Here is a 23,153-nt window from a genome sequence, read left to right on the forward strand (position 1 = left end):
AAAGTCTTTTTGGACTTAGTCTGTTTTGTGTGATGGAAGTACAGGCAGTCCTGCTCTCCTTTGGTTCCCATTTGCATGGAATATGTTCACTTTCAGCTTATATATGTCCTTATATCTAAAGTGAGTCTTTTGTAGACAGCATATAGTTGGATTTTATTTTACCCATTCAGCCACTTTTGTTTCTTTTGATTGTGGAGTTTAATCCATTTACATTTTATATTCTTTATTTTTAAGCCTCCATGTGACTCTGAGTTTACTTGCATTCTGTTCTGCAGATGGAAAAACCGAGGCTTCACAGACCGAAGGAATTTGCATCCACATCACACTGTTCATAATGGCAGGGCTGGGATTTGAGCCCTGTCTTAATTACAGCCCAGTCTTTGAACCTCTGCTTTTCCTTAGAAGAAGGGAGGGCATTTGGATTGAGCCTTGATGAACAGAGGCCTGTGAAGTGGAGCAGGGAAGGGGTGCTTCAGGCAGGAGTGTGGGCCTCTGCACACGCAGTGGTGCACCCTGGTTCTGGGAGTGGCAGGCCTTGCGGTGTGGCCTGAGGGCAGGTCTGTCACTGGTGTTCCGTAGTTGAAGGTGGGATGTGAAAGATAGGGCCAGAGCCAGTGAAGATTGCGCCTGGGTGGCTCAGTTGGTTAAGCGACTGCCTTCAGCTCAGGTCATGATTCCGGAGTCCCCGGATCGAGTCTCGCGTCGGGCTCCCCGCTCAGCGAGGTTCTCGCTGCTTCTCCCTCTGACCCTCCCCCCCCATGTACTCTCTCTCTCTCATTCTCGCTCTCTCAAATAAATAAATAAATCTTAAAAGAAAAATGATTGAAGGCCATGATGACCAGTTGGCTTTCATTCCAAAGTCTGTAATTTTCTAGAGAGAGAATTTCCATAGAGGATAATGTCGGTGGTGTTGAAAGAACTTCTGGCTGTGCTTGGCTCATTGTAGAAACTTTGGAAGGTACAAGTGTAAAAAAAAAAAAAAAAACTTACACCTAACGGTGACCACTTAGAGGCAAAGATACTAGGGAGTCATTTTGCCCGAAGCGGATGGTGAGGGTCGTGGCTGGAGTACAGGTGAGGGCTGCAAGTTTACATTGAACTTGGGAGCGGTGTGTGTGGGAAGCCGTCCCCACCTGGCTCTGTGACGGAGGGATAAGGAGTCCTTGAGGATGATTCTGCTGTGTCCCCTGGCACCTGGAGAGAGATAGTAGCTGCATGTTTGGGGCAGTGTAAGGTGGGGTGGGGGCATTGGTGATAGTTCAGTTTTATTCCTCTTGGGTTTGAGGGCCCTTCACAATGGTTACAGGGAGATAGGTCTAGAAAGGAAATGAGAAATGTACATCTGTAACTTGGGGGTGAGGTAAGAGCCAGAAGTGGGTGACTTGGAGTCGGCTATCATGTAGAATGCGTAGAGAGGCAGGTGGATCCCTGAGACATCGCTAAGACTTGAAAGCAAAAGCAAAATGCTCCCAGGAAGGGGGACCAGGGAGAGTCAGGCAGTTGAGAAGAGAATAAAGAAAACGTAGCGTAGAAGCCCTACAAGCCCCGGTCAGTACCCTGAGGAGCCCAGAGGAGTCAGCGTTAGGATGGAGGACACTCTGGGCAGCACACGGCTGGGGAGGAGTTCCTTCCAGAGAGGAGGAGCCAGCCCTGACGACCAGTTCCGGGGAAATGGTGCAGTGTGGGGGCTCTCAAGAATCTTAACCGGAAAGAGAAGCAGGAGGAAGGATAAGGTGGGAACTTGCCACAGGGAGAGAGTTGAGAAGATCCCCTCCCTTCTTAAAGAGAAGGTTGGTGGTGATGGTGGTGATGGGAGTACTTCCATTGTCTGAGTAGAGTAGACCTCTAGGAGAGGGGGACGCTGAGGAAGCGGGGTAACACTAACAAGGTGCTGGGTTCAGATGTGGGTTCCGACTCTGGCCTTGCTGCCCGTGGATGGCGGGATTTCAGCTCCATGCCTTGGTTGACTCCCTTCTAACCGGGCGTGGTATAACCGCGGTGTGGGCTGCAGCGAAGGTTGAACAAGGTAGTAGATGCAGAGGGAAAGGCACCTGGCTGTTGTGTGAGGAAGCATTTGGTGCGTTGCAGCTAGTATCGTTTTTATTATTATTGAGAGGTTGTGGGTTGAAGGTGGCTCTAGATTGAGCCACCTGGAGGTGATCGGAAGAGGGTTGGGAGCAGTTTTCACTTTTCAAGAGTTAGGAGGGGATCATGGATGAGGGCATTAGTGGAGGGATGATAAGGCCGTGTGACAGGTGTAAAGGTGTGCTGTCACAGTGGGGCACAGTAGCTGAAGGGAAGACCAAGGCTGTGGGACAGCAGTAAGGGCTCAGCTGAAGGTGAGATTTTATCATGGTGTTGGCTGCGTGACCGTGTGGCCGCATCTGGCAGCAGTTGGCAGCCCAGAGGGAGGGGACGAGAAGGCCAGAGGGTCAGTTTCGTCCAGGGCTGGGTGCGGATGGCAGAGAGGGACTGGTGCAGAAGGATGGGGTAGAGGGACAGCTGGTCAAGGGATTGGAACGCTTACCAGATTCAAAGATTGAATGTAAATGGCTCTAAAGATTGAGTGGCAGTAGGTATGGGTGCTGGGCAGACGAACAAGAACTTGTGTTGGGGGAATTGTATTTTGGGGTTTCAGATATTAAAAGTAGTAAAATTCTAGGTGCCGATCTGGGGGAGGGCAGGCATTGGAGGCCAGGGGGCTGGATGGGGTTGGGTGATGGCTTTCCTGGTGGGACTTTGATAAAGGGGGTAGATCAGGGTGTGTGCTTCTCAGGGGTGGGTTAGGTGCTAAAAAGTCAAGTTTTGTGTTTCTCAGGAGGTTTTGGGGTGGTCCTACTTGGAGGAGAAGTATGGAGAGGCCTTGGTTAACTTGAACAGTAAGTGGTGAGGGGAATAGGGTGGTCGGTGCAGCCCCAGAAAGCTGTTGTTGAGATAAAAGGGTGCTGCCTGAAGCTTGTAGAAACCCTCAAGATAAGAGGAATGTAAACCAGAGCTTCCCTGGACGGTGGCCTGTTCTCTCTGCTCAGCTCTCCTGGGGCGTGTCTCAGGGCCGTGCCCGGGTAAAAATGAGGAGAGAATGGGCAGCGGGGGGAGGTACAGTTCCGGTCCTGGGAGCCCCCAGATTGACACGTGTGGTTAAACTGACTTTCTAAAGGTGATGTTCTCCATAGAGAAATGGAAATGCAAGTAGGTAGGGTTTTTTTTTTCTTTTTAACCAAATATGCCTTTTCTCCTTGACCCTCGGCACTTACTTACACAATCTCATTCTTGCTAACAGGCGCACTGTATTTTACCATATAAAGAACCCAGGATGCAACCCTGCTGGTGGTCATTGACTTGCTTTCTATTTTCCTCTGTTGCTGAAAATGCTGCAGTTGATGGCCTTACACACGAAATCCTGTGCACGCTCTGGACTGTCTCAGTTTGTTTTTACGCATTTGAGATTTGTTCCCTTTAATAGCTCTAGCGTAGTGGTGAACTCTGCTTGGAATCCATTCCCTGTAGTCTGGAAATGTGATTTCCAGAGTGTGCTCTGTTTGTTTTGACACAGTCTTGTGGTAACTATGTAGGTTTCACAGAGACTGCCCACTGGGGTCCCATGGTACTTGGAGTACTGGGTGTGCAAAAGCCTCATGAGTTAGCCTTCGATGAGGACGCTGAGAAATGGGGAAGCCTTGGGGATCGCACAGAGGAGAACACAGAAGAGCCCTGAGCACTGGGGTGTAACTTTGTTCCTCCCTGGCTTCTCCCTCTGTTGTTCTTCAAGCCTTCCCGGTATAGAACCAGTGCCAGGAAGACACTGGAGAGCCCCTTGCTTGGGGCTGGGGCTTGGACACCTGAATCTTCCCGACACATCAGACCTGTAGAGCCTTCCTCCTAATTCTCCAGGAAAGTAGATACAAGTGGCCTTGCTCAGATTCTTATCTGCAAACCAGACATTCCAGCTGCTGCTGGTCTCCAGAGCTGCCCCTTTCACAAACACCTCAGTGGAATATGGGTTTGAATTGAGATCACCTTCTTGGCCAGTTTTGGGGCCTGGGAAAAAAGAGCTGCTTTTGGAAAAAAGTTTTAGCTGGTTTTATAGGTTTTTTTTACTTGCAAGTCTGGTTAACTGTTGGTCTGAGCTTGGAGGTTGCATTCCCCATAGGAGGTCTTGGGTCGGGAGAACTGGCCCTGCTCTTGTGGGTGGTTGTGGCTTTAACTGAGTTACCCCCGGAGCGCATCTTTTCCCTCTTGGAGCGGCTATCCAGGGCGTGGGAGGGGGCCAGTGCTGGTTCCCGCCGGCAGCAGTGACCGGGCGTGGGAGGGGGCCAGTGTTGGTTCCCGCCGGCAGCGGTGACCAGGGCGTGGGAGGGGGCCAGTGCTGGTTCCCGCCGGCAGCAGTGACCGGGGCGTGGGAGGGGTGGTGGGGGAAGGGGGCACTCTCTCTCCCGTTTGCGGCACTATTCCAGAAGTTCATGAGCTGGCACATAAGAGTCAAATGAAGAAGCTTGGGTAGAGACAGAAGATGGGAGTGAGTTGGAATTTGTAGGACAAACTGGTTTCCTTTCTCTGATTGTAGGGCAGGTACTTAGAGAATCAGCCTCTTTGTCTCTACACACACACACACACACACACACACACACACTTTTGCTCACTTGTGTGTACTCTCTCTGACCTGGAACACCAGGGAGGGGTAAGGGTAGGCGTTCCATACGGCCTGTAGCTGTGAAATTGTCTCTCTTGGATATGAGTTCTTAATATGGTATTCATATAAGGGCTTCAGGAAATTCACAGTCCCCTGAAATTGTCTGCAAAATGACATGTGCGTGTTTCCTGAGGGAGTGTCCATAGCTTTCAGCAGATTCCCAGAGGGGTCTCTGATTTCTGAAAGGACAGGAACTCTGCTTTGGGGTTTGACTCTTGGACTAACTGCAAGAAGAGCAATAGCCGGAGTTCATTGGGCTCTTACCTCACACCAGGCACCATTAAGCACTTTACATGAATTATTTCATTTGAGCCTCCAAACCTTGGGAGGAGAATGTTGTGATTATTCTTCTCTTACTGAGGAGGAGGTGGACACACACCAGACCCAGAATGATGCGGTTTGCTGGAGCTGGCACTTGAGTACGATGGTCTGATTCTAGAACTCTTAGCCATTCCTCGGTAGGTCCTTCACACCAAGCCGGCTGGTTCCATGGTGACTCTGGCAGATAGCCACCTTGTCCATCTCCACTGCCAGGGTTCTGGTATAGGACTCCACTAGCCCTGAGTTGGTATAGTTACTCACCTGGTTTCCACATGTCTGTGGGGGTTGGAGGGAGGAGGTTGTCTGTGTGAAGTCAGATCTGTTTAATTTTGCATCTCACTTCTGTGACCTGGTTGTCCTCAGTTTAAGCCCTGGAAGTAGGAATCCATGGCTGTGGCTCATGGGGTCACTGTGAGCATAAGATCAGTTGCTAATGTACCTGAAAGAATTTTGGGAGCCATGGATGCTGTGGGATTATATGTCAGGATAGTGACATCTGTGCTCTCCTTAGGTGAGTGGGCAGCATCAGGCTCAGAAGGACAGCACCCACCCAGTCCAAAGGGTATGAGACCTGGGACTGTTTGTCTATGCCGCCTGTGGCCAAAAGTACATTCTGGACAGAGAGGTGGTGATGTAACGGGGCCTTGTGTGTGTATTGAAAAATCCCTCTTTGCTCTTTCCTCACTTCAGGTTTGTCCTTTGAGTCAAGTCAAATATTTATCGAGTATTGCTGAGTACAAAAATAGGGTATGAGAGTCATCAGAGAGCTCTGCTCCATACGGAGGCAGAGCCCCTCTTCTTATGGAAGGCATGGTCTTGCTGGTTGATTTGATGGGCAAGGACGTGTGTAGATGGAGACGTACGGTAAGGTCAAGTGAAGACCACGGTCTGGTTCTGGTTGGAGGGTGTAGGGGAGAAGGAAGGAAAAATGAAGGAAGGAAAAATGAAGGAAGGCAGTTCAGGTTGGAGAATTTGAACAGTTGGGTGAGTGGAGGGGGTGATGGTGTCGGGGTGGGGACGAACACTGAGCAGACAGACTGACTGTGAGGTCTGGGAGGGTCCAGACTAAGGGGACTGCGGTTTCGCACTAGCCCAGGAAGATTGATCTTTCAGTGGAGGATGCAGGATGGATCAGAGAGGGGAGCTAGGTGCCAGCCAGGGTCTTTGCAGTCTCTGAGCATTTCATTTCTGCAGATCAAATGAAAATTGAATTTGTCGTTGATGGTAATTTTTGCACAGTTGGGTTGGAATGGGCAGACCACACACCTTGTTTTCCCTCTTGGACTTGCCATGTGGGGTTTGTGTCAGGGTAATGGGAAGATCACATATTGTTACTTCTCTTTTTATTTAACCCCTTGTCCCACATATGTAGCCACCTCTTGACTGAACATTGCACATCGAAAGTGCTCCATACTTACTATTTTTGGATTCGTGGCACTGGGGAGAGCCAGTCTCTATAATGAAGTCTAATTTTAGGTAATTGTTTCTGTTTCCTTAAAAATCAGCCTTTTCGGGGCCCCTGGGTGGCTCAGTCAGTTGAACATCCAGCTCTTGATTTCAGCTCAGGGCATGATCTCAGCATTGTGAGATTGAGCCCTACATTGGGCTCCATACTAGGCATGGAACCTGCTTAAGATTCTTTCTCTGCCTCTCCCTCCGCCCCCCCCAACCCCCTGCCATGTGTGCTCTCCCTCTCTCTCAAAAAATTAAAACAAAACAAAACAAAACACCAGCCTTTTCATTTGAGTTGCTTTTATTTTCCTCCTTTTCTTTCTGGGGGTGCTGTGGTATAAAAGTGCTAATTATCAATACTTTCATTATAAGGTAGCAGTTGTGAGGAGCCTGTATTATCCACAGTGGAGTAATTGACACTTAAATAATTGAAAATAAGCTCTGTGAGTTGCAACAAACCTATTAAGATCTTTATAAACAGCTACTGTACTCTTTTTCACTAATCTTTTTCTGCTTTTCCTGTCAACAGACCAGGGGTGGATTGGGACTGGCCCAGGTGAGCCCCAGGGTGGTGTGTCTGTTCTGGCCTTAGGTTTACAAGGGAAGGACTCATTGGTTCCAGCAGTGGGGAGGGTCGGAGAACATTTTAAAGGGAGCCTGGCTCATGCCAGACAGGCAGGCCGTTGTCTCCTTTTGTTCTGAAATTGAGTTGAACCATATCTCGGAGAGGGGAGGGGCATTGGGTAGGAACTCTAGAGCAGGGTTGGGAACTCTTATTTTATACTTTCCAACTCTCTACATCTGTGTGTTTTTCATTGTGTTTGTTTTATAACAATAATGTAAAAACTATATAATAATACAATAATAAATAAAAATAATGATCTAAAAATCGACTTAAGGTATTACAACAAAGTAAAGCAATTAAATACAGTTGGAAAATAGAATGGCATTAGAATGACATTTTATTACAGTTCCACAAATAGCCGCTAGCTTTATAACAGACCTTTCTCTGTGTGGAGTCCAAGCAGAATGGCACCCTTAACTGTGGATTGCAGGTACTCCGTGCGCGTGTCACCGCAGATGGCCAACCGGATCGTGGATTCTGCAAGGAGCATCCTCAACAAGTTTATACCCGATATCTATATTTACACAGACCACATGAAAGGAGTCAGCTCTGGGAAGTAAGTGTCTGTGCGTTTTTAGAACTTATTTCTGCAGCTAACCCAGCCTTTTTGCACCCGTGTCCCGATTGCAGTGAAAACTGCCAGCTCTGTGTCGGCAGCCAGAGGAAGAGTGATTTCAGAATTAATTTCCTCCCGACTTAACTGCTGTTGTCACCAGCGGGCATCTTCTGAGCACCTATCACGTGGGAAGCATCTTAGTGGCCGGTGCTGGGGATGAGGGGTCCAGACCCCGGCCTGGGGGAGTTAAAACCCAGCTATTAATAAACGGTGCTTCCAGCTTTAAATTCCATTTGTTCCCACAAAAAATTAAAGCAAACAAGTTCTTCCACCCTGAGTAAGTAACAGTTTAGGGGAAAATACCCTTTGTTGGTCTGTGCCAGTTGGTTTCTCCCTCCATCAAGGGGAACAGCATCCCTAGAGCCAAAGGAAGTTGTTATTGCAGATTTGACTCGGGTTTAGTAAAAGCCTTTGTGGAAAACCTCACTTTAGAAAATAAAAAGTTAATGATGATCTGTGTAATGAAAATACTTGTTTTAGGCTTTGCTTGTATATTTAGCAACCAGTAAGTTAGGGAAGCCATTAAAAACTAATTTTTTTATTATGAAAATGTTAAATATACAGAAAAGTTGAAAGGCTAGCACAGTGAACACCTGTGTGTTCCTACTACTTGTAGTTAACAGTGAATATTTTGCCAGATTTACTTGTGGGTGGGTTTTCTGTGTTTGTTTTTGTTTTTGCTGAATCATTTCAGTGCTTACAGTCTGAAGCTTGCAGGTCGTGTCTCCAAAAAAGAAGAACGTCAGAGATTAACTTGTGGGTTCAGAAATCAGTTTTTTGCTAAGTAGTAGCACAGCCCCTGCTCTCTCATAGCCCTTCTGTCTGAGCTTTCCTTTGGCTTCAGCCAAAGAAGGAGAGAGAGCACAGGAGGGCTGGGTGTGTTTTGGCATTTCTGACCTTGACGAGGTCCATGGGACAGACGAAGGTGATTTCAGCAATGTGGTGGCCGCTCATAATTCAGAGCAACGGGGGTGGGGGTGTCAGAGGATACAGTTGGGAAAGGATGTGTGTGCCGAGCTGGCCCTTTCTGTGGGTTTGGAAAGGTCAGTGATGGTCCCAAACCTTTGGTGCACTGCTCAGATATCCCCAGCGTTTTCCTTGTTCATGTGGTGGGAGTCATAATGCCGGCATCGTTAGGTTACGGTACACGTTGAAAGATCACATAGGTAAGCCACTAATGCAGTGGCTGGTACACAGTTGGTACTGCAGAAATGCTAATGCTGCTCCTCACTCCCCGCCCCTTTCTTTCCCCTTCTCGGCCCTTCTCTGGGGAGAGGGGATCACAGAGCCATGGGGGGATAGGTAGCTGCAGTAGCAGCTGTCTGGGTGGCCTGGTCTCCATCATGCCTTCTTTGTCTGGCCCCTGGCTCTGCGAGGGTGTCTAGGGATGAAGCAGAGGAGGCCTGAAGGCCATGCTGCCCCCACGATGGTGCAGCTTTTCCTAATGCCATCAACTCAGCTGACCCCGCCGTGTGGTCCAGTCCTATCCCTGCTGAGGGTGAGTAGGAAGCTCATACATGGATCAGGACGTGAGCGTGATGGAGATTTGTGGGTCATCAACTCCAAGCCCCACTTAAAAAAAAATTACACGTAAAAGCAATGCATGATGTTAGGTGTGTGTTTTCTAAATCTCAAGTTACAGAGGACAAATGGTGCTCTTCCTTCTCTGTTAGGAAATGGTGAAGTCAGAGTGGGCGTTTTCCTCTTCTGACTCAGTGGGGTATCCATGTAATGAGGTTTATTGAACTCTGAGACTGAGAGTGTGTGTTGTGGCCACGGCCTAGAACTGTGGGGAGCGGCAGCTCTGGGTGGTCTGTGTCCGCTCTCTGACCAGTATGCACAGTTGTCTGTTGTCCCGTTTTGATCCTCACAGTCAGGGGGCGCCTGGGTGACTCAGTCCGTTGAGCGTCCGACTCTTGATTTCAGCTCAGGGCGTGATCTCAGGGTCGTGAGATCTAGCGCCATGTCAGGCTCCACACTCAGTGCGGAGTCTGCTTGTCTCTCTCCCTCTCCTCCTCCTCCTCCCCCCACCCCCCAATAAATAAATAAATAAATAAAATCTTAAAAAAAAAAAGAACTCTCACAGTCAGGACTTCCAAAAAAATCTGGTCCTTTACCAACTGGGAGGTTTTGTTTTTTTTTAAAGATTTTATTTATTTTTTAAGAGAGAGCACGAGCAGGGGGGAGGGGCAGAGGGAGAAGCAGGCTCCCCGCTGAGCAGGGGTCCCATGTGGGACGCGATCCCAGGACCCTGGGATCATGACCTGAGCTGAAGGCAGACACTTAACCGATTGAACCACCCTGGCGCCCACCAATTTGGAATTTTTTTTTTTTTTTAAGATTTTATTTTATTTGACAGAGCGAGACTCAGCGAGAAAGGGAACACAAGCAGGGAGAGTGGGAGAGGGAGAAGCAGGCTTCTCGCTGAGCAGGGAGCCCGAAGTGGGGCTTGATCCCAGGACCCTGGGATCATGACCTGAGCCGAAGGCAGACGCTCAATGACTGAGCCACCCAGGCGCCCCCAATTGGGAAGTTTTGGAGGCTGTCACCTGCAGATTACTAAGGCAGATCTTCAGTGAGGTCATCTGGTGACCAGCTGCTTTGTCATCATAACTTGAAACAGGCCAGATAACACATACACGCCCCAGATTGGAGGGAGAAAATTAGCGTAATGCACACGTGGCTTTGTGTGTTCTCATGTTTTTCCTAAAACAAATACAATGTTAAATGGAACAGTCTTGATTAAATACAAAGCTTATTGTAATAACAACTATACACACCTCAAAGATTTCACATGGATGGAAAAATTCAGAAGTTCTTGGGAACTGTAAGTGAGCAGATGAAAGCCGTGAGGGCAGCTTACCTCCTGGTTCTGCCTCCCTCTGTTTCCTGCTTTTCATGTTTGCATGGCTCCACCTGTACCGCTGAGCTGGATGCCCTCCTTCTTCCTGGTCAGGTGACTCGAAGGCAGCTCGAGATTGCCACATGGTGTGATGGCTGGGCGGCACGGCGTTAGGTGGTGAAGCCTGACTCGGAGTGCCCCAGAACCTTTGTTCTCACTCACCCCCTTCCCTTGGCAGGCGTCCTTAACCCTTGGCTGAGTAGACAACTTTTTTTTTTTTTTTAAGAAATTGAAGACTGACCACTGTAGCTCGTACAGTACATTTTGAAACGTTATTCATTTTGTACGTAGTTTTTCTGAAACATGTTTTGGCTAGTTTTGTGCTGGACACAAAGTGCTTTAGGAAGATGGATGTTGAATTGTGTTAAAGGGGACACGTGTAGTGATTGCGTGTCCAATATACTTCTGGAAATACATATTTTTTTAAAAGGTACTGGGCAAAGTAGACGTCTGTGATGTCAAACTTGGAAATTTTATGGAGAGGTGCTGTTTTTATTGTTCGTGGACTAATTTTATTTTGTGCCAAACCAGTTGTCACTGAGCTCTGTGAGAGCAGGAACTCCTGTGTTTACCGTGTGCTCGGTGTCCTGGCCATGGAAGCAGCTTTTCCCTGAATGTTTGTTGGATGCATGAGTGAGTGAGTCAGCTGGTGTTAGCTTCTGGCTGTTGGTGGTAGGAACACAACAGGAGAGAACACGGTGCCAACACTGGTTAGATTAAATGAATTCTGAGGGGTGCCTGGGTGGCTCAGTCGGTTGATCATCTGCCTTCGGCTCAGGTCATGATCCCGGGGTCCTGGGATTGAGTGCCGGCATCAGGCTTCTTGCTCAGCAGGGAGTCTGCTCCCTCTGCCTGCCACTCCCCCTGCTTGTGCTCTCTCTCTGTCAATGGATAAATAAAATCTTTAAAAAAAAAATAAATGAATTCTGAGTGAGGGATGTTCTTCAAACAAAGGTCTATAGGCCCTTTCTGGCTCATGTGGTACTTTTCATTATGGGGGAACAGCCTGGTATTTCGGAAGAAAGCTGTCATCGGTGGCCTCCGGCCACTCATATCTGCTGGATTGGTTGAAGGCCTAGTACTGTGGTGGAGAACTTTCATGGGCTTTGGAGTCTGGAACACCTGTGTTTGAAATGCATCTCAGTCACTTTCTAGCTGTGTGGGCTTGGTGCTGGTTGCTTAATTTCTCATTTGTAAAATGAGGGTGGTAATGTTTACTCTGCAGAGTTGTGGTGTCAAAGCTCCTAGCTCAAACTGGCCATAAGTAGGTGCTCAATATCTGGTATCCCTTGTTCATATTACTTTATATGTTGATTGTTACAGGCTCGCACAGTACTATCTTTCACAGTGTTGGAGTGGGGTGAAGGAAGGCAGGGCCAATGGGAAAAGCCGTGCAAACTTGAGCGTAATCTTGGTTCTGCCCTGTGTGCTCTCACTAAGTCGTTTATATTTCTAGCATAAGCTAGATCCTTCCCAGGATCTCTAGGAAGGCTTGCTGTGGCCAGAGAGAATGCCATCAAAGAGAAGTTTGTCTTCTCTTTTCCTTTTGCTGGTGAATGTGAATCCCCCCACTTTATGAACCCTACTCATGTCTGTGCCTTTGAATCCCCAGGTCTCCGGGCTTTGGGTTGTCACTGGTTGCCGAGACCACCAATGGCACCTTCCTCAGTGCTGAACTGGCCTCCAACCCCCAGGGCCAGGGAGCAGCAGTGCTTCCGGAGGACCTCGGCAGGAACTGTGCCAAGCTGCTGCTCGAAGAGATCTATAGGGTATGTCCTCTGTCTCTGCAGGTCTGGGAGCAAAGCCATCATTGTTTCTCTTTTTTATTCCTTAGCAGTTTTTTTCTCTTCCAAGGGCTTAAGCCAAGGAGTTAACTTGCTCCTACCCATTCAGCGGTTTAGCATTCACTACTTGAATGGATTAGGTAAGCTAGTCCGTGAGCAGACATCCAGCCCCACTGGTTTGGGAAACAGGGCAGGTAAGTTTAATGGGGAAAGGAAGGAACTAGAACAGAGTCATACAAAAGAGAGAGGGTTAAAAAATGAAGCCGGTTTGGTGGTGGTTGGCCAGGTGAAGAGCACACACTGCCCTGACCGATGCAGCACCCCTCAGCTCCTCGAGCCCCTGCTGCAGGGGCTTGCTGTTCTCAGCTTTTTCAAGAGAAGCCGGAAATCTGGAATTGTATGTGACAATTCAGGTAGAGAATCGTGTCGATGGGCTAGGTTTTGCAATGTGCTGTGGAGCATAGAATGCTGTCTGGGGAAGGTAGACCTGCGTCGGCGCACAGTAGGGGCTTGGAAAGATTAGAATGCAGTGAAAGCCAGAACTTTACCAGTTGCCGTTTTGCTTCTGCAGCTCTGCTGTGTCCCACACCAGCCTGTCCTTCAGTTGCCAGAGTATTCTCTGCATGCGCGTGCACACAGACATTTACTGTGTCCTAAAGGCAGTTGAGCTGACCTGAAAGAAGCAAGGAAGAAATTGGAAGGGAAGGAAGAATGACGGCAGGAGAAAAGATGAAGCTGCCTGAAAATATTCTTTAAGATCCCATAAGCGTGGTTAGATGAGAGTCACAAATGCACCTCCAAGGTTTCTGTTTTTCTGCACTATCTTTCACCTTGGTTCCAGATCTGGAAGCTGAAACTTTGCCCTTGAAATGCAGAATCCACCTCAGGCTTTGAGGGATGTTCACTTCTCCACTGTGTAGGCGAGGCCCCACGTTCTTAAACTGAGCACTGGTGGGAACTATACTCTGGGTGGTTTGCTACTAGATGGTGTACAGTGTTTGTCAACTGTCTTTTCTCTCTAGCTCAGGAGCCTTTCATCTCCGTATTTGTGTATTTATTCTCAGTTACTAGACCTCCCTGTGGGTCCTTCCTGGAGTCTCCCAGGGAAGTTTTACCCTGTTGAAAGCAACAAAAATCACATGTGAGCCCAGCGAAATAAAACCAGTAAGGCGGGTACAGTGGTGATTTTTTTTTTTCATTCACTTCTTCCTTTTGCCACTGTCATTGATCACGGTGGTAAGGTGATGGCTGGGTCATGGGAACCCTGTACAGGCCTCGTTAAGGAAAACAGCTTATAAACAGTCTACTCCCCTGATCCAAGTCAGCATTCTTGAAAATGTTATTGGTCACAAGGTGAAACAAGTAAGAATGAACTGTTTCAGAGTTAATTAGGATTTCCAGTAGGATTTCCAGGTCCTAAATGGCTTTATTTCATGTCCCCCTAATTAAGATGAAGCCAGAGAAACCTGTAACTGTGTCTTCAGTGAAGTGCCTCTGTCCCTGTATGTCCCTGTACTCACCGTTCAGCTGGGAAGTAGTGGAGGAAGGAAGCACTGTGTCAGATGAAATCCTCCAAAAAGAGTGTGGTCAGGGTCTGGCCTCAGCTCTTTTGTTGCTAAATCAGCCCAATGGTTGGTGCTAAATTTAGTGATTTTTTTTTTTTTTTTTAATTCGGTGATTTTTGAAAGACAGGTGGTAACTGGAAGCTGGGAATAATGATCAAGATCTTGCTTGCGCTGCCCGTTACTTAGTTCAGGAAGTTTGTCGTCTAGGCTTGTGTGAGGAAAGCCTGTGTGTTTTACGTGCATCCTCCAGCCCCTGTTGACGTGTGCAGGTGTCCCTTCCTGGGTCCTGTGGGGGCTGGCAGGCCCTCTTCCTGACTGTGGGGGACGCTCTGTCTCTGTCCTGCAGACCTGGGGGCATTGGAAGCATCGAGTCACAGAATAGCCCAGGGGGAGCCCACAGGCACAGCTGGACTGTGCATTTTGTATCCCCGTAAATAGTGGATCATAAGCCTCTAGGTAAAAGCGCAGCCAGCCCATCATCCACAAGAGAGAAGACATGCAATCTGGATTTGGTTATTTTATTTCTTCTCTACACTCCAGTTAAGTTCTATTTTATACCATTTTCTTATGCCTGGACCAGGTTTTCTGCCTTTGTTTTTAATCACTAAGAAAACCTCTTTTGTATATACGTCTAGGATCTTTAAGTTTTAAAAGGATGAAAGTGCTTTATGCTTTTATGAATAATTATTTTTAAGATTTTATTTATCCGAGAGAGTGTGCGTGCAAGCAGGGGGTGGGAGGGGGAGCTGGGGGACAAGCAGACTCCCTGCTGAGTGCAGAGCCCGTCGCGGGGGCTCGGCTCGCCTCGGTCTCATGACCTGAGCCGAAATCAAGAGTCGGACGCTTAACTGACTGAGCCACCCAGGAGCCCCTATGAGTCATTTTTTATAGGTGTGTGATGTGACAGGGTTTAAATGAGTAATAAAAATCCATCCCTTTGAGGGTACCGCTTATTTTTTATCAGCGTTTTCATGCTCGTCTCTGATCTCTCGTTCCATCTGTGTCTCCTCGGTGACTGAGCCCCCTTGATTCTGTGGCAGGCTCCCTGGAACTGCCTTTCTCACTCATCTTCTGTCGCCCCATCTGCTTCTCCTCCCGCCCACCCAACCTCTCGAACGTCTCTTACCCTGAGACGCTGATCTCATCTTTCCACTCCTGCGTTCAGAGACCTTCTCCAGCTTCTCACTTTCCCATGGTACAGTCAAAACCCTTGGCCTGGTTAGAAAATCCCTGCCTCAGTCTGTCCTGCCCCTTCTCCCGACCGTTTCTCATCCGTCTGCACAGCGTGCAGCCACTTTCTGGCTGCTCCTTGCTGGCCCTGGGCCCTCTTTGCCCCGTCCTCCTGCTCTGGGGCCACCTCTCAGGTACCTGTCCCCAAAGTCTCCCTCTGGTTCCAGCTGGGTGACTGCCCTCCCCCGCCCGCCTTGGCAGCCCCAGTGCCCACAGCCCCCGATGAATGCACAGTGCTGGCTCCGCCTGAATTGTCTCTGTTCCTGCTCCTTTCTCATCGCCGCAGTAAGAGCGAAGCCACTTAGTACAAGGACTGCAGCCTGTGCCTTGGGGATGCCTCCACTACTCCCTCCGTGGTGTCCTGTGCACACAGTGCACATAACACAGTGATCACACCAAAATGTCGCTCCAGCACATAGTAGAAGTCTAGCAGTGAGGATGGTAGAAAAGCAGCACAATGATAAGAAGGAGAGATGGAGGAGAACAGTTTAATTTTAGGCAATTAGGAGAGGGAACAAGTTCTGTAAGGCAGAGTTTGTGTTCTTGGGCCTCCTCTTCCTCAGGGGTCAGGTTGTCCTTTTTAGATGGAAATATATAAGCTGTAACTCTTCTTGTCCTAAGATTTGCTAAACGAGATAAACACTGTCCAATAATATCTCTGGTAGTTTGGGGGGAGCAGTGGGTTTTCATAAAGGCTAGCTGTAGCATAAACCCCCTTACATTCTGACTCCATGGTCACAGATGAAGTCCAGCAGCAGAGAACGGGTGTCCGCACCTGAGCACTGACTTACTCCCTAACACTGCACACACTCCGAGAGGAAGGGGTGCAGCCACAGAAGCAGCAGTGGGGGGCTACCCGTTCCGATCACAGTCCGGGAGACCTGCACTCAGAAACGGGGTGTCTCACCTTGATTCTTACAAAATACGTAGAGACCCGGGGTCATCCTGCTTTCACTGTGCATGATGTAAGTTTGAATTGTTGTAAATCAAGTTCTCCCAGGAAGTATGATGAGAAGTAAAGACGCTTTGAAGGGCACAGATGTCAACAGCTGTAATGCATGCATCGGCAGATGCAAAATGGCAGAAACAGTGGAGAAATTCAAGAATGAAAGAAGGAAGACAACCAAAGCAGCTGTGTTCTGCTGTGGAGGAGAAGGAAGGGAAAGTGGCGGGGAGTAATGCTTAAGCAAGCAGTGACGGGAGACGGACTGATCACAGTAGTTCTCCAGGGCTAAGGCACACACAGGGAGGGGGCTGCGAGGCTCCTGGGACGGGCCAGCAGTATCTGAGTGTAACAGAATGTGTGCATCGGTGAGGCCCGTGGAAGGTGACTGTTCACGTCAGATTAGCTCCGGAACCGAGGCGGCGTTCACATAGCCCTAGGTAATTAACTCCACATTGCCTAGAGCTGATTAGGGGTTTTTGCTTGTATGCCCTGCCTTTTCTTTCCTTCCAAAGGCAGGCTTTCATTTTTCCCTAGATACGGCTGAGTGTCTATTCATTCGCATAGTCTCCGCGATTACGGTTGTTTTTATTAACTGTTAACTTTCACTCCCTAGAGTCAGCTGGTGTAAGGGTAACTCCTCAAAGACCTGCCCTCTATTTTGTTACTGCTTGAACTTTGTAGTCTGCTCTTCTGTGGTTCTGATCCTCTGGGTGTCTGTGGTTTTCCTTCCCTCGTTTTGTTGGTTTTCCATTTTCTGGTTGGTACAATGATTAATCTTTAAGGTGTTTGTGTTTACAGGGTGGATGTGTGGACTCGACCAACCAGAGTCTGGCTCTGTTGCTCATGACCCTTGGACAGCCCGATGTTTCCAAAGTCCTGCTCGGACCGCTGTCTCCCTACACGTGAGTCCTTGCCCTTCAGCCTTACCGCGCTGGCCGGTTTAGTCTTCCAATGGCCCAGAACGACACAGGTGTTGTGCGCCACACAGCTCATCTCTGTGAAGCCCGGCTTGTGCAGATGCGTAGGGAACCAGAGCCTGTCACCCTAAACCTGGTGTTTAACAAGGATCTTGCTTCCCATTCTTTCTTGTAGCTTCACCATTCCCGTCTGTCGTTCTCAGGTCATCAGAGTTACGTGACAAATACTGGGCTGTTCTCTTGTCTGTGCTTTAAGATTTAGATTTTGTTTCCATTTTGGAGGTAAACTCCTGGTTCTGTTACAGCTTGGATTTTGTTGTTAGTTTTTTTAAATCCCCCTCTTCCTTCGCTGTGGCCAAGAGGACTATCTTTTTGTCCAAGACGATAGGGTGTGAGCTGGCTGGAAAGATGAACGAGGAGGCAAAGTTCATAGTCCTGCCGCTGGACTAGTGGGGAAATTAGAGAGGTGAGTTTGAGGCCATGGGTGTCATCGGAAGTTGACCACTGAGGCAGAAAGAGCAGCTCAGACTTAATGATAAAAAAGACTTAAATGATACACAGCAGAGGAGAAGCATTTCCTATTGATAGTAACAGCCTCTGAGCACTGACGTGTGTGTGTGTGTATGTGTGTGTGTGCGTGCGCGCATATCTACCTAACATCGTTACCTGGTCATCTGTGGGTGGGCCTCGTGGGGGCGGAGATGCTCAGGTAGATACGAGACTGAACTGTCCTTTTTCGGTTATCATGGTACCGATGCTGTATATCTGAAAGGTACAGTACTGTGATAACTGAAGAATGGTGGTGCCATCACATTGGGAGAGGGGCACGCTCCACCACGACTGGGGAGACCAGGAGACTGGAGGAGATTCTTATGGAGGCTTTTTTTTTTTTTTTTTGGATTGCTGGTGGGAGATTGTTTTGAAACAAGGGGATGCAAGAAGAGTACATTCTGTTAACAGAGGGGGAAGACTGATAAGCAGGAGGGTGGTGAGGACCACACTATCTCCCGATAGCTCGTGTAAAGTATTTCACAGCACAGGAAACCGGAACTTGAGTAAATGGCACTCTGACACCAGGAATCAACAATACTAAGATAGACTTTGTAACACCGGCAATTCAAGAGCGGGTCAGGGCTGGGAGTTCAGCACCCCGAGTGCAGAGATTTGCTTCCCGTGGAGAACTTGCTGGCAGCGGCCGATAGTCTGGACCCGCCGCGGCCCCCTTCGGTTGGTTAGCGGCTCTCACGGCTTCCCGGCCTCCGCTCTGGGGCAGTCGCGGGCCTGACTTGCTCGTGGAGCGTGATGCTGTGTCTAGAAACGTGTGCCATCATGGGGCATGGGGTTTGGCAGAACATTATGTGAAAAATGGAATGTATATTTTTATTTTTCTGTCACAGTTTTTTTTTTCTTTTTTGCTTTTGGAGATTTTTTTTTTCTTTTAGTTTGGCTCCAGGGCCTTTATAATCTTTTCATGTCAGCAGCCCCTGTGGAGATGGTCAAGATGTGACTGGGCATTTTTAAAAGTCCCTGTGTCCTGTTCTCCTTGACTCACTCCTCACCAAACATTAATTGCAATGTCCTGTTTTCCAGAGACCTTGCCTAAAATTGTAACATCTCCTGGGAAAACAAAGTGGTCTGCTCTGAATGGAGCTTTAGAGGAGTTGGACAGATTGCAAAATTACGTGTTTTGAGACTTGGGGCTAGGCCTTACAAGACATTTGTCCTCTGGATTACCTGCCTCCCAGGGCTTCAGGTCAGGGAGGGGACAGCCTACCTTCATTTTGGTAAACTAGCATAAAGGTGGGGATTAGGGAGTTTATTTTTGGGAGCTGTATCTGATTGGGACCCATTTTCCTCATGGAAGGCTCCAGTGGCCCAAAGTAATGAAGGGGCAAAGGTGGGAAGAACTGTGTCCTTGAGGGACCCAATAAGCGAAGTTAACATTGTATTTGTGAACAGTTAAGGGTGAAAAGGGACAAAATCCACAATCAGGAAGATCATACTTGCGGGGGGAGCAGTTTATCCTAGTCAGAGTCAAGAGCTTTTGAGATCAAACTGTCACACTTACTTTTATGAGCAGATAAAGTCATAAAAATTTGTTTTCTGAAACCTGATTTTTAACGAAAACCAGAAGCAAGGCCCTCCTTGGTTTAAAGAAATGTATTCTGGCACTTTGTACATTTTGATTTTTATAAATAGCTTTTCAAATGTCTGTTTACAGAGCACTGGGATTAAGGAGGATGTTTTTTTCGTGCAGTGTTGCTTTCAAATCCTTTCTGGAAAATAAGGGTCTCAATGTTCTTCCTTTCTTTTCCTTTTCCCTCTGTCTCACTTCAGGAGATTGCTGTTGGTGGTTTTCTGTGTTACTTGAGAAAGTAAGTCTATATGTGTGAAATTCTTAGGAAGGCCAGAGAGATTTTTTTTCCCAGTAGAATAAAATAGTATTAAATGGCATGCTAGTATGTGTAGAATCTATTTCTATTGAATTTATTGAGTTTTAGATGGTTAGAGTTGGTGACAGTGGTTCTGCCTTCCCCTCAAAAAGCTTAACTTTAGAATTTAGGGAAGGATTTACGCTTTATTTAAAGGCAGGGTGAACAGCAAGAAAAATAAATATTAATGAGCATCTTAGCATTTTCAGAAATTGTTCATGATTGGAGGCTGTGGTCTCCAGAGCATGTTGCATTCTGTGTGTGCACAGGTATCAGAGTCCTGCCTACCTGGATTTCAGGTCTGGCTCTGCCCCGGAGGTTGGGAGACCGTGGACCAGGCACTGAGCACCCTGAGCATCTTGTCTCATCAGTACAGACAGTGAATGGTCCTGAAGTCATGGGTTTGTGGAGATGGAGTGAGGCTTGAATGAGGTCAGGTACTCAGCCCTTCCAGCCGTGCAGTATGCCTCACGGAGCTCAGTCCATGCCAGAAACTGAGGTTTGTGCCTGGGCGTCCCCTCAGCCTGGGAAGTCCAGTGTCTCGGTAAGGTCTTTTTGGACACCAGGAGGCCTCGGAAACTTGCTTCGGGTGTTCTTGAGCCTGAAGTCACTGTAAATTGTCTGCTCAGCTATCTCTAAATCTGTATTCATTATGACCGACCTCCTGCAGTCATGTTACTAAACAGCACACATGTCTTATTTGTGATTCCAAGAATTCTGTAGGGTCGATTTATCTAATGAACACTTAACAGTGTTTACTGTTGTCCAGATGTTGTTTTAGGTGCTTTAAAATGCGAACTCATGTAGTTTTCATGATGACCCTATGGGGGCGATAAAGGCAGGTAGGTACTCTTTATGCTCCATTTTACAGGTGAAGGGGTTGAGGCTGGAGAGGTGGAATCCTGTCCCGTGGGGGCACACAGGTCAGCCGGTGGGGTTCTGACGGAGACAGTCTCATCCAGAGTCCCTGCTTCCCTCATGCACTGTGCTCTTGTGTAAGAGCTGGGATTCCGTCCACATCGCTGGGCCCCAGGCACCTCCCTGCCTGAGGCAGGGTGCCCTGCTGCATCTTTTCAGAGAGTCCTCATTCCAAATTCTGCTGTAAAATGATCTCCTTCTATCTTTAGTTAGAAGTCTAAAATAAACCATGCCATTTTGTTTTTTTTTTTCCCCCCTCACTTTAATAAATGACCTCTTTCCACTGCGTGTGAAGTGCTGGGGGTTAGTGAGAGCCCAGTGTCCTTGTTCACACAGACTGATCGGGGCAGTGGGCTCCCCCAGTCTGAAGCACAGCAGCGTGAGACCAAATGAGAGAGCACCTGGCGCTTTGGGCTCAGTGGCTTACCTGCTCTCTGCAAGCTAGTGCGGCCTGCTCCACCTTACCTCTACAGAGTGCTGGAAGTCCTGGAAAGCCCCGTCCCTTCTCTTATGCCGTTTGTACCCCAGAACGTATTTGGTATGTGGGAAAAGTCAGGGACATCCTTACTCTTCAGGTGAAAAGAGAGAAGTAGTTAAATTCACTTACAAAGGCTGCAGGGAGGAGAGAGTCAGGCTGGGGGAGATGTGGGGCCTCTGCCGAGCTGGGCGGGGGACTCGCCGTGAGCATTCATCCTTGGAACCGAAGTCAGCGGGCTTCGGGAAAGCCACTGTTGGGCAGAAAAAGCACCACCCGTGTATTTTTTAAAAGCTGGTGTGTGATGACTATGGGGTCCCACTGAACAGATGCTCTTCCTGCCCCTGAAACTTTCCCCTCAACTTCCAGAGCAGCACCTTAGGCCTGAGAAGCAGGTAACCGTAATAGCGAAGTAACTTGGTGGAACAGAAGGCAGGACCCGCTGTCGGGTTTTGTGTCTGTGGAGCTCCTGGACAGAGGGCTCTCCCGTGATCCTGGTACCCCCCTGGGGTGGTGTTTAAGGGGTGGGGTGGGCCACCTGGCAAGTCCCAGGCAGTTGGGGTTCAGTGGGCAGGTGCCCATGAGCCCAGTGGCCTTCACCTTTTGACCAACGGTGGTGGGAACAACCCACCCTTTGAAAATACACAGGAAAAATGATCTCTGTGCTCCAGAAGTCTCTGAAAGTTTGTCAGATGGACCGGAGGCTTTCATAGAAAAGTATTTTTCTACAAAAGTATTGTTGTTTTTGGTTTTGTTTTTTCCAAAAATAAATCCTCACTTTTTCCTGGACAACAAGAAAGCTCTCACTACAGGGGCGCCTGGGTGGCTGAGTCGGTTGAGCGTCTGCCTTCGGCTCGGGTCATGATCCCGGGGTCCTGGGATGGAGCCCCGCTGAGCAAGGAGCCCAATGGCTCACCATACAGTTGTCTAAGTCAGGAATTCAAATCCTTCACACAGGAGTTGTAATAGAAAGAATTCCAGTTGTCTAAAATGGTCGGTCTGCAGAGCGGCCCGTTACTCTGTGCAGGTGGTCACTGTGCCCCCCTAGGGGCAGAACGGCTGTCAGTGTGCCACAGCTCCTCTCCCGTGTGGCCCTGTGCTCGTGTCCAAGAGGTGGGAGTCCACAGTGTGGTGCTGGGGAGAGAGAGGGGCGGGCGTCCTGCACCGGGAGGCACGGGCGCAGCCGCGCAGAGCTACACGTGGGGAAGGGCGCAGGTCAGCGTGGGTGTGACTTGTTGAATTCCTTCAGCAGACGGTTAGGATTTCACATTGTCTGTGGTTATTTCTCGGCTTCTGGAGACCCGGCTGGAGGGGGGAGGACATTCTGAAACCTCCCCTCAGCCCCTTCAGACAGGCAGCAGGGCTGGCAGAACATCCTGTAGAACGTGGAACCAACTTTGCTTTTGTTAGCCATTCCAAAGGCTACAAACGTGTGGGCCTGCACACTCAAGCCTGTGTTTCTCTGTCCTTCTCCAGGAGCTCGGGGGCGCCCGGAGGCCCCTCGGGGGTTCTGCCAGCTGCCGGGGGCATCTGGGTTTTCCAGCCCAGCCCAGCGATTCCCAGCACGGCTGGCCGGGGCGGCGCTGGGAGCCGCGCGCGCCCCGGGCTGTGCTAGAGCCCAGGCAGCGACAGGACAGGCCGTTTTCTCCCCAGAGCACAGACGAGTGGGTGAGACGGCTGGCGCTGTGCCTTGCTGCCGGCTGGAAGCGCTGCCCGCAGATGTCGACTGTTTATCTGTGGGTTCGATGTGTTTGTTTTCTCTCCTAGGACAGGGTGGGGGACATGGTGGGGCTCGGACAGAGAGCACGAAACAGAACATTTCAGTTGGTGAGGAAGACAGGGAAGCCAGCACGGCCGGAACGGGCTTCCCTTCCCTGCTGAGAATGAGGGCGTCACTTGTCAAACCCCCCGTCCCTTCAGTGCCTCATGGCCGAGCAGCTGGTCGAGCGCCCGGCAGGGAGAATGGGTTTCCGCAGCAGACTCGGTCTCTGCCCGGGAGGTGCTCTGCCAAAGGGGGCGCAGGCAGTTGCGAGACAGCTCTACGGAGCATTAATTAGGCACTGTGAGCAGAGCCAGGAGCGCCGTGGAAACCACACAGCTTGCCGGCCGAGGAAGCTTTCCTAGGAGAGTTGCCAGATGGGATGTTACTTGAAAGATGGAGATGAAGAGAGAGCAGAGAAGCGAGGGACTTTTGTGCGAGCGTGCCCCACGCACCCGCGCTACTTTGCAGGGTAGTTCCTGTTTCTTCTCTTCGTCCCTGATGTGCTGGTCGTGTTGGCC

General features: G+C 49.1%; 1 protein-coding gene across 3 annotated transcripts in view; it reads left to right on the forward strand.

Moving 5' to 3' along the window:
• Window positions 1-23,153, forward strand: part of RCL1 (RNA terminal phosphate cyclase like 1) — a 62,572-nt gene that overhangs the window by 35,659 nt on the left and 3,760 nt on the right. For 2 of the 3 annotated variants that reach the window (XM_025891467.2, XM_025891468.2), the window contains exons 6-8: window positions 7,519-7,644; window positions 12,219-12,375; window positions 16,930-17,033. In XM_025891467.2, coding sequence (XP_025747252.1) covers window positions 7,519-7,644; window positions 12,219-12,375; window positions 16,930-17,033 — 387 coding nt within the window. Of the gene's footprint in view, window positions 1-5,779; window positions 5,876-6,383; window positions 6,488-7,518; window positions 7,645-12,218; window positions 12,376-16,929; window positions 17,034-23,153 lie in introns of those variants that run through there. The other variant, XM_073878154.1, reaches the window with a different exon arrangement.

Source organism: Callorhinus ursinus, unplaced genomic scaffold (assembly GCF_003265705.2).
Source record: "Callorhinus ursinus isolate GAN/ISIS: 27379988/994484 unplaced genomic scaffold, GSC_fseal_2.0 scaffold28, whole genome shotgun sequence".
In the NCBI taxonomy this organism is placed as follows: Eukaryota; Metazoa; Chordata; class Mammalia; order Carnivora; family Otariidae; genus Callorhinus; species Callorhinus ursinus.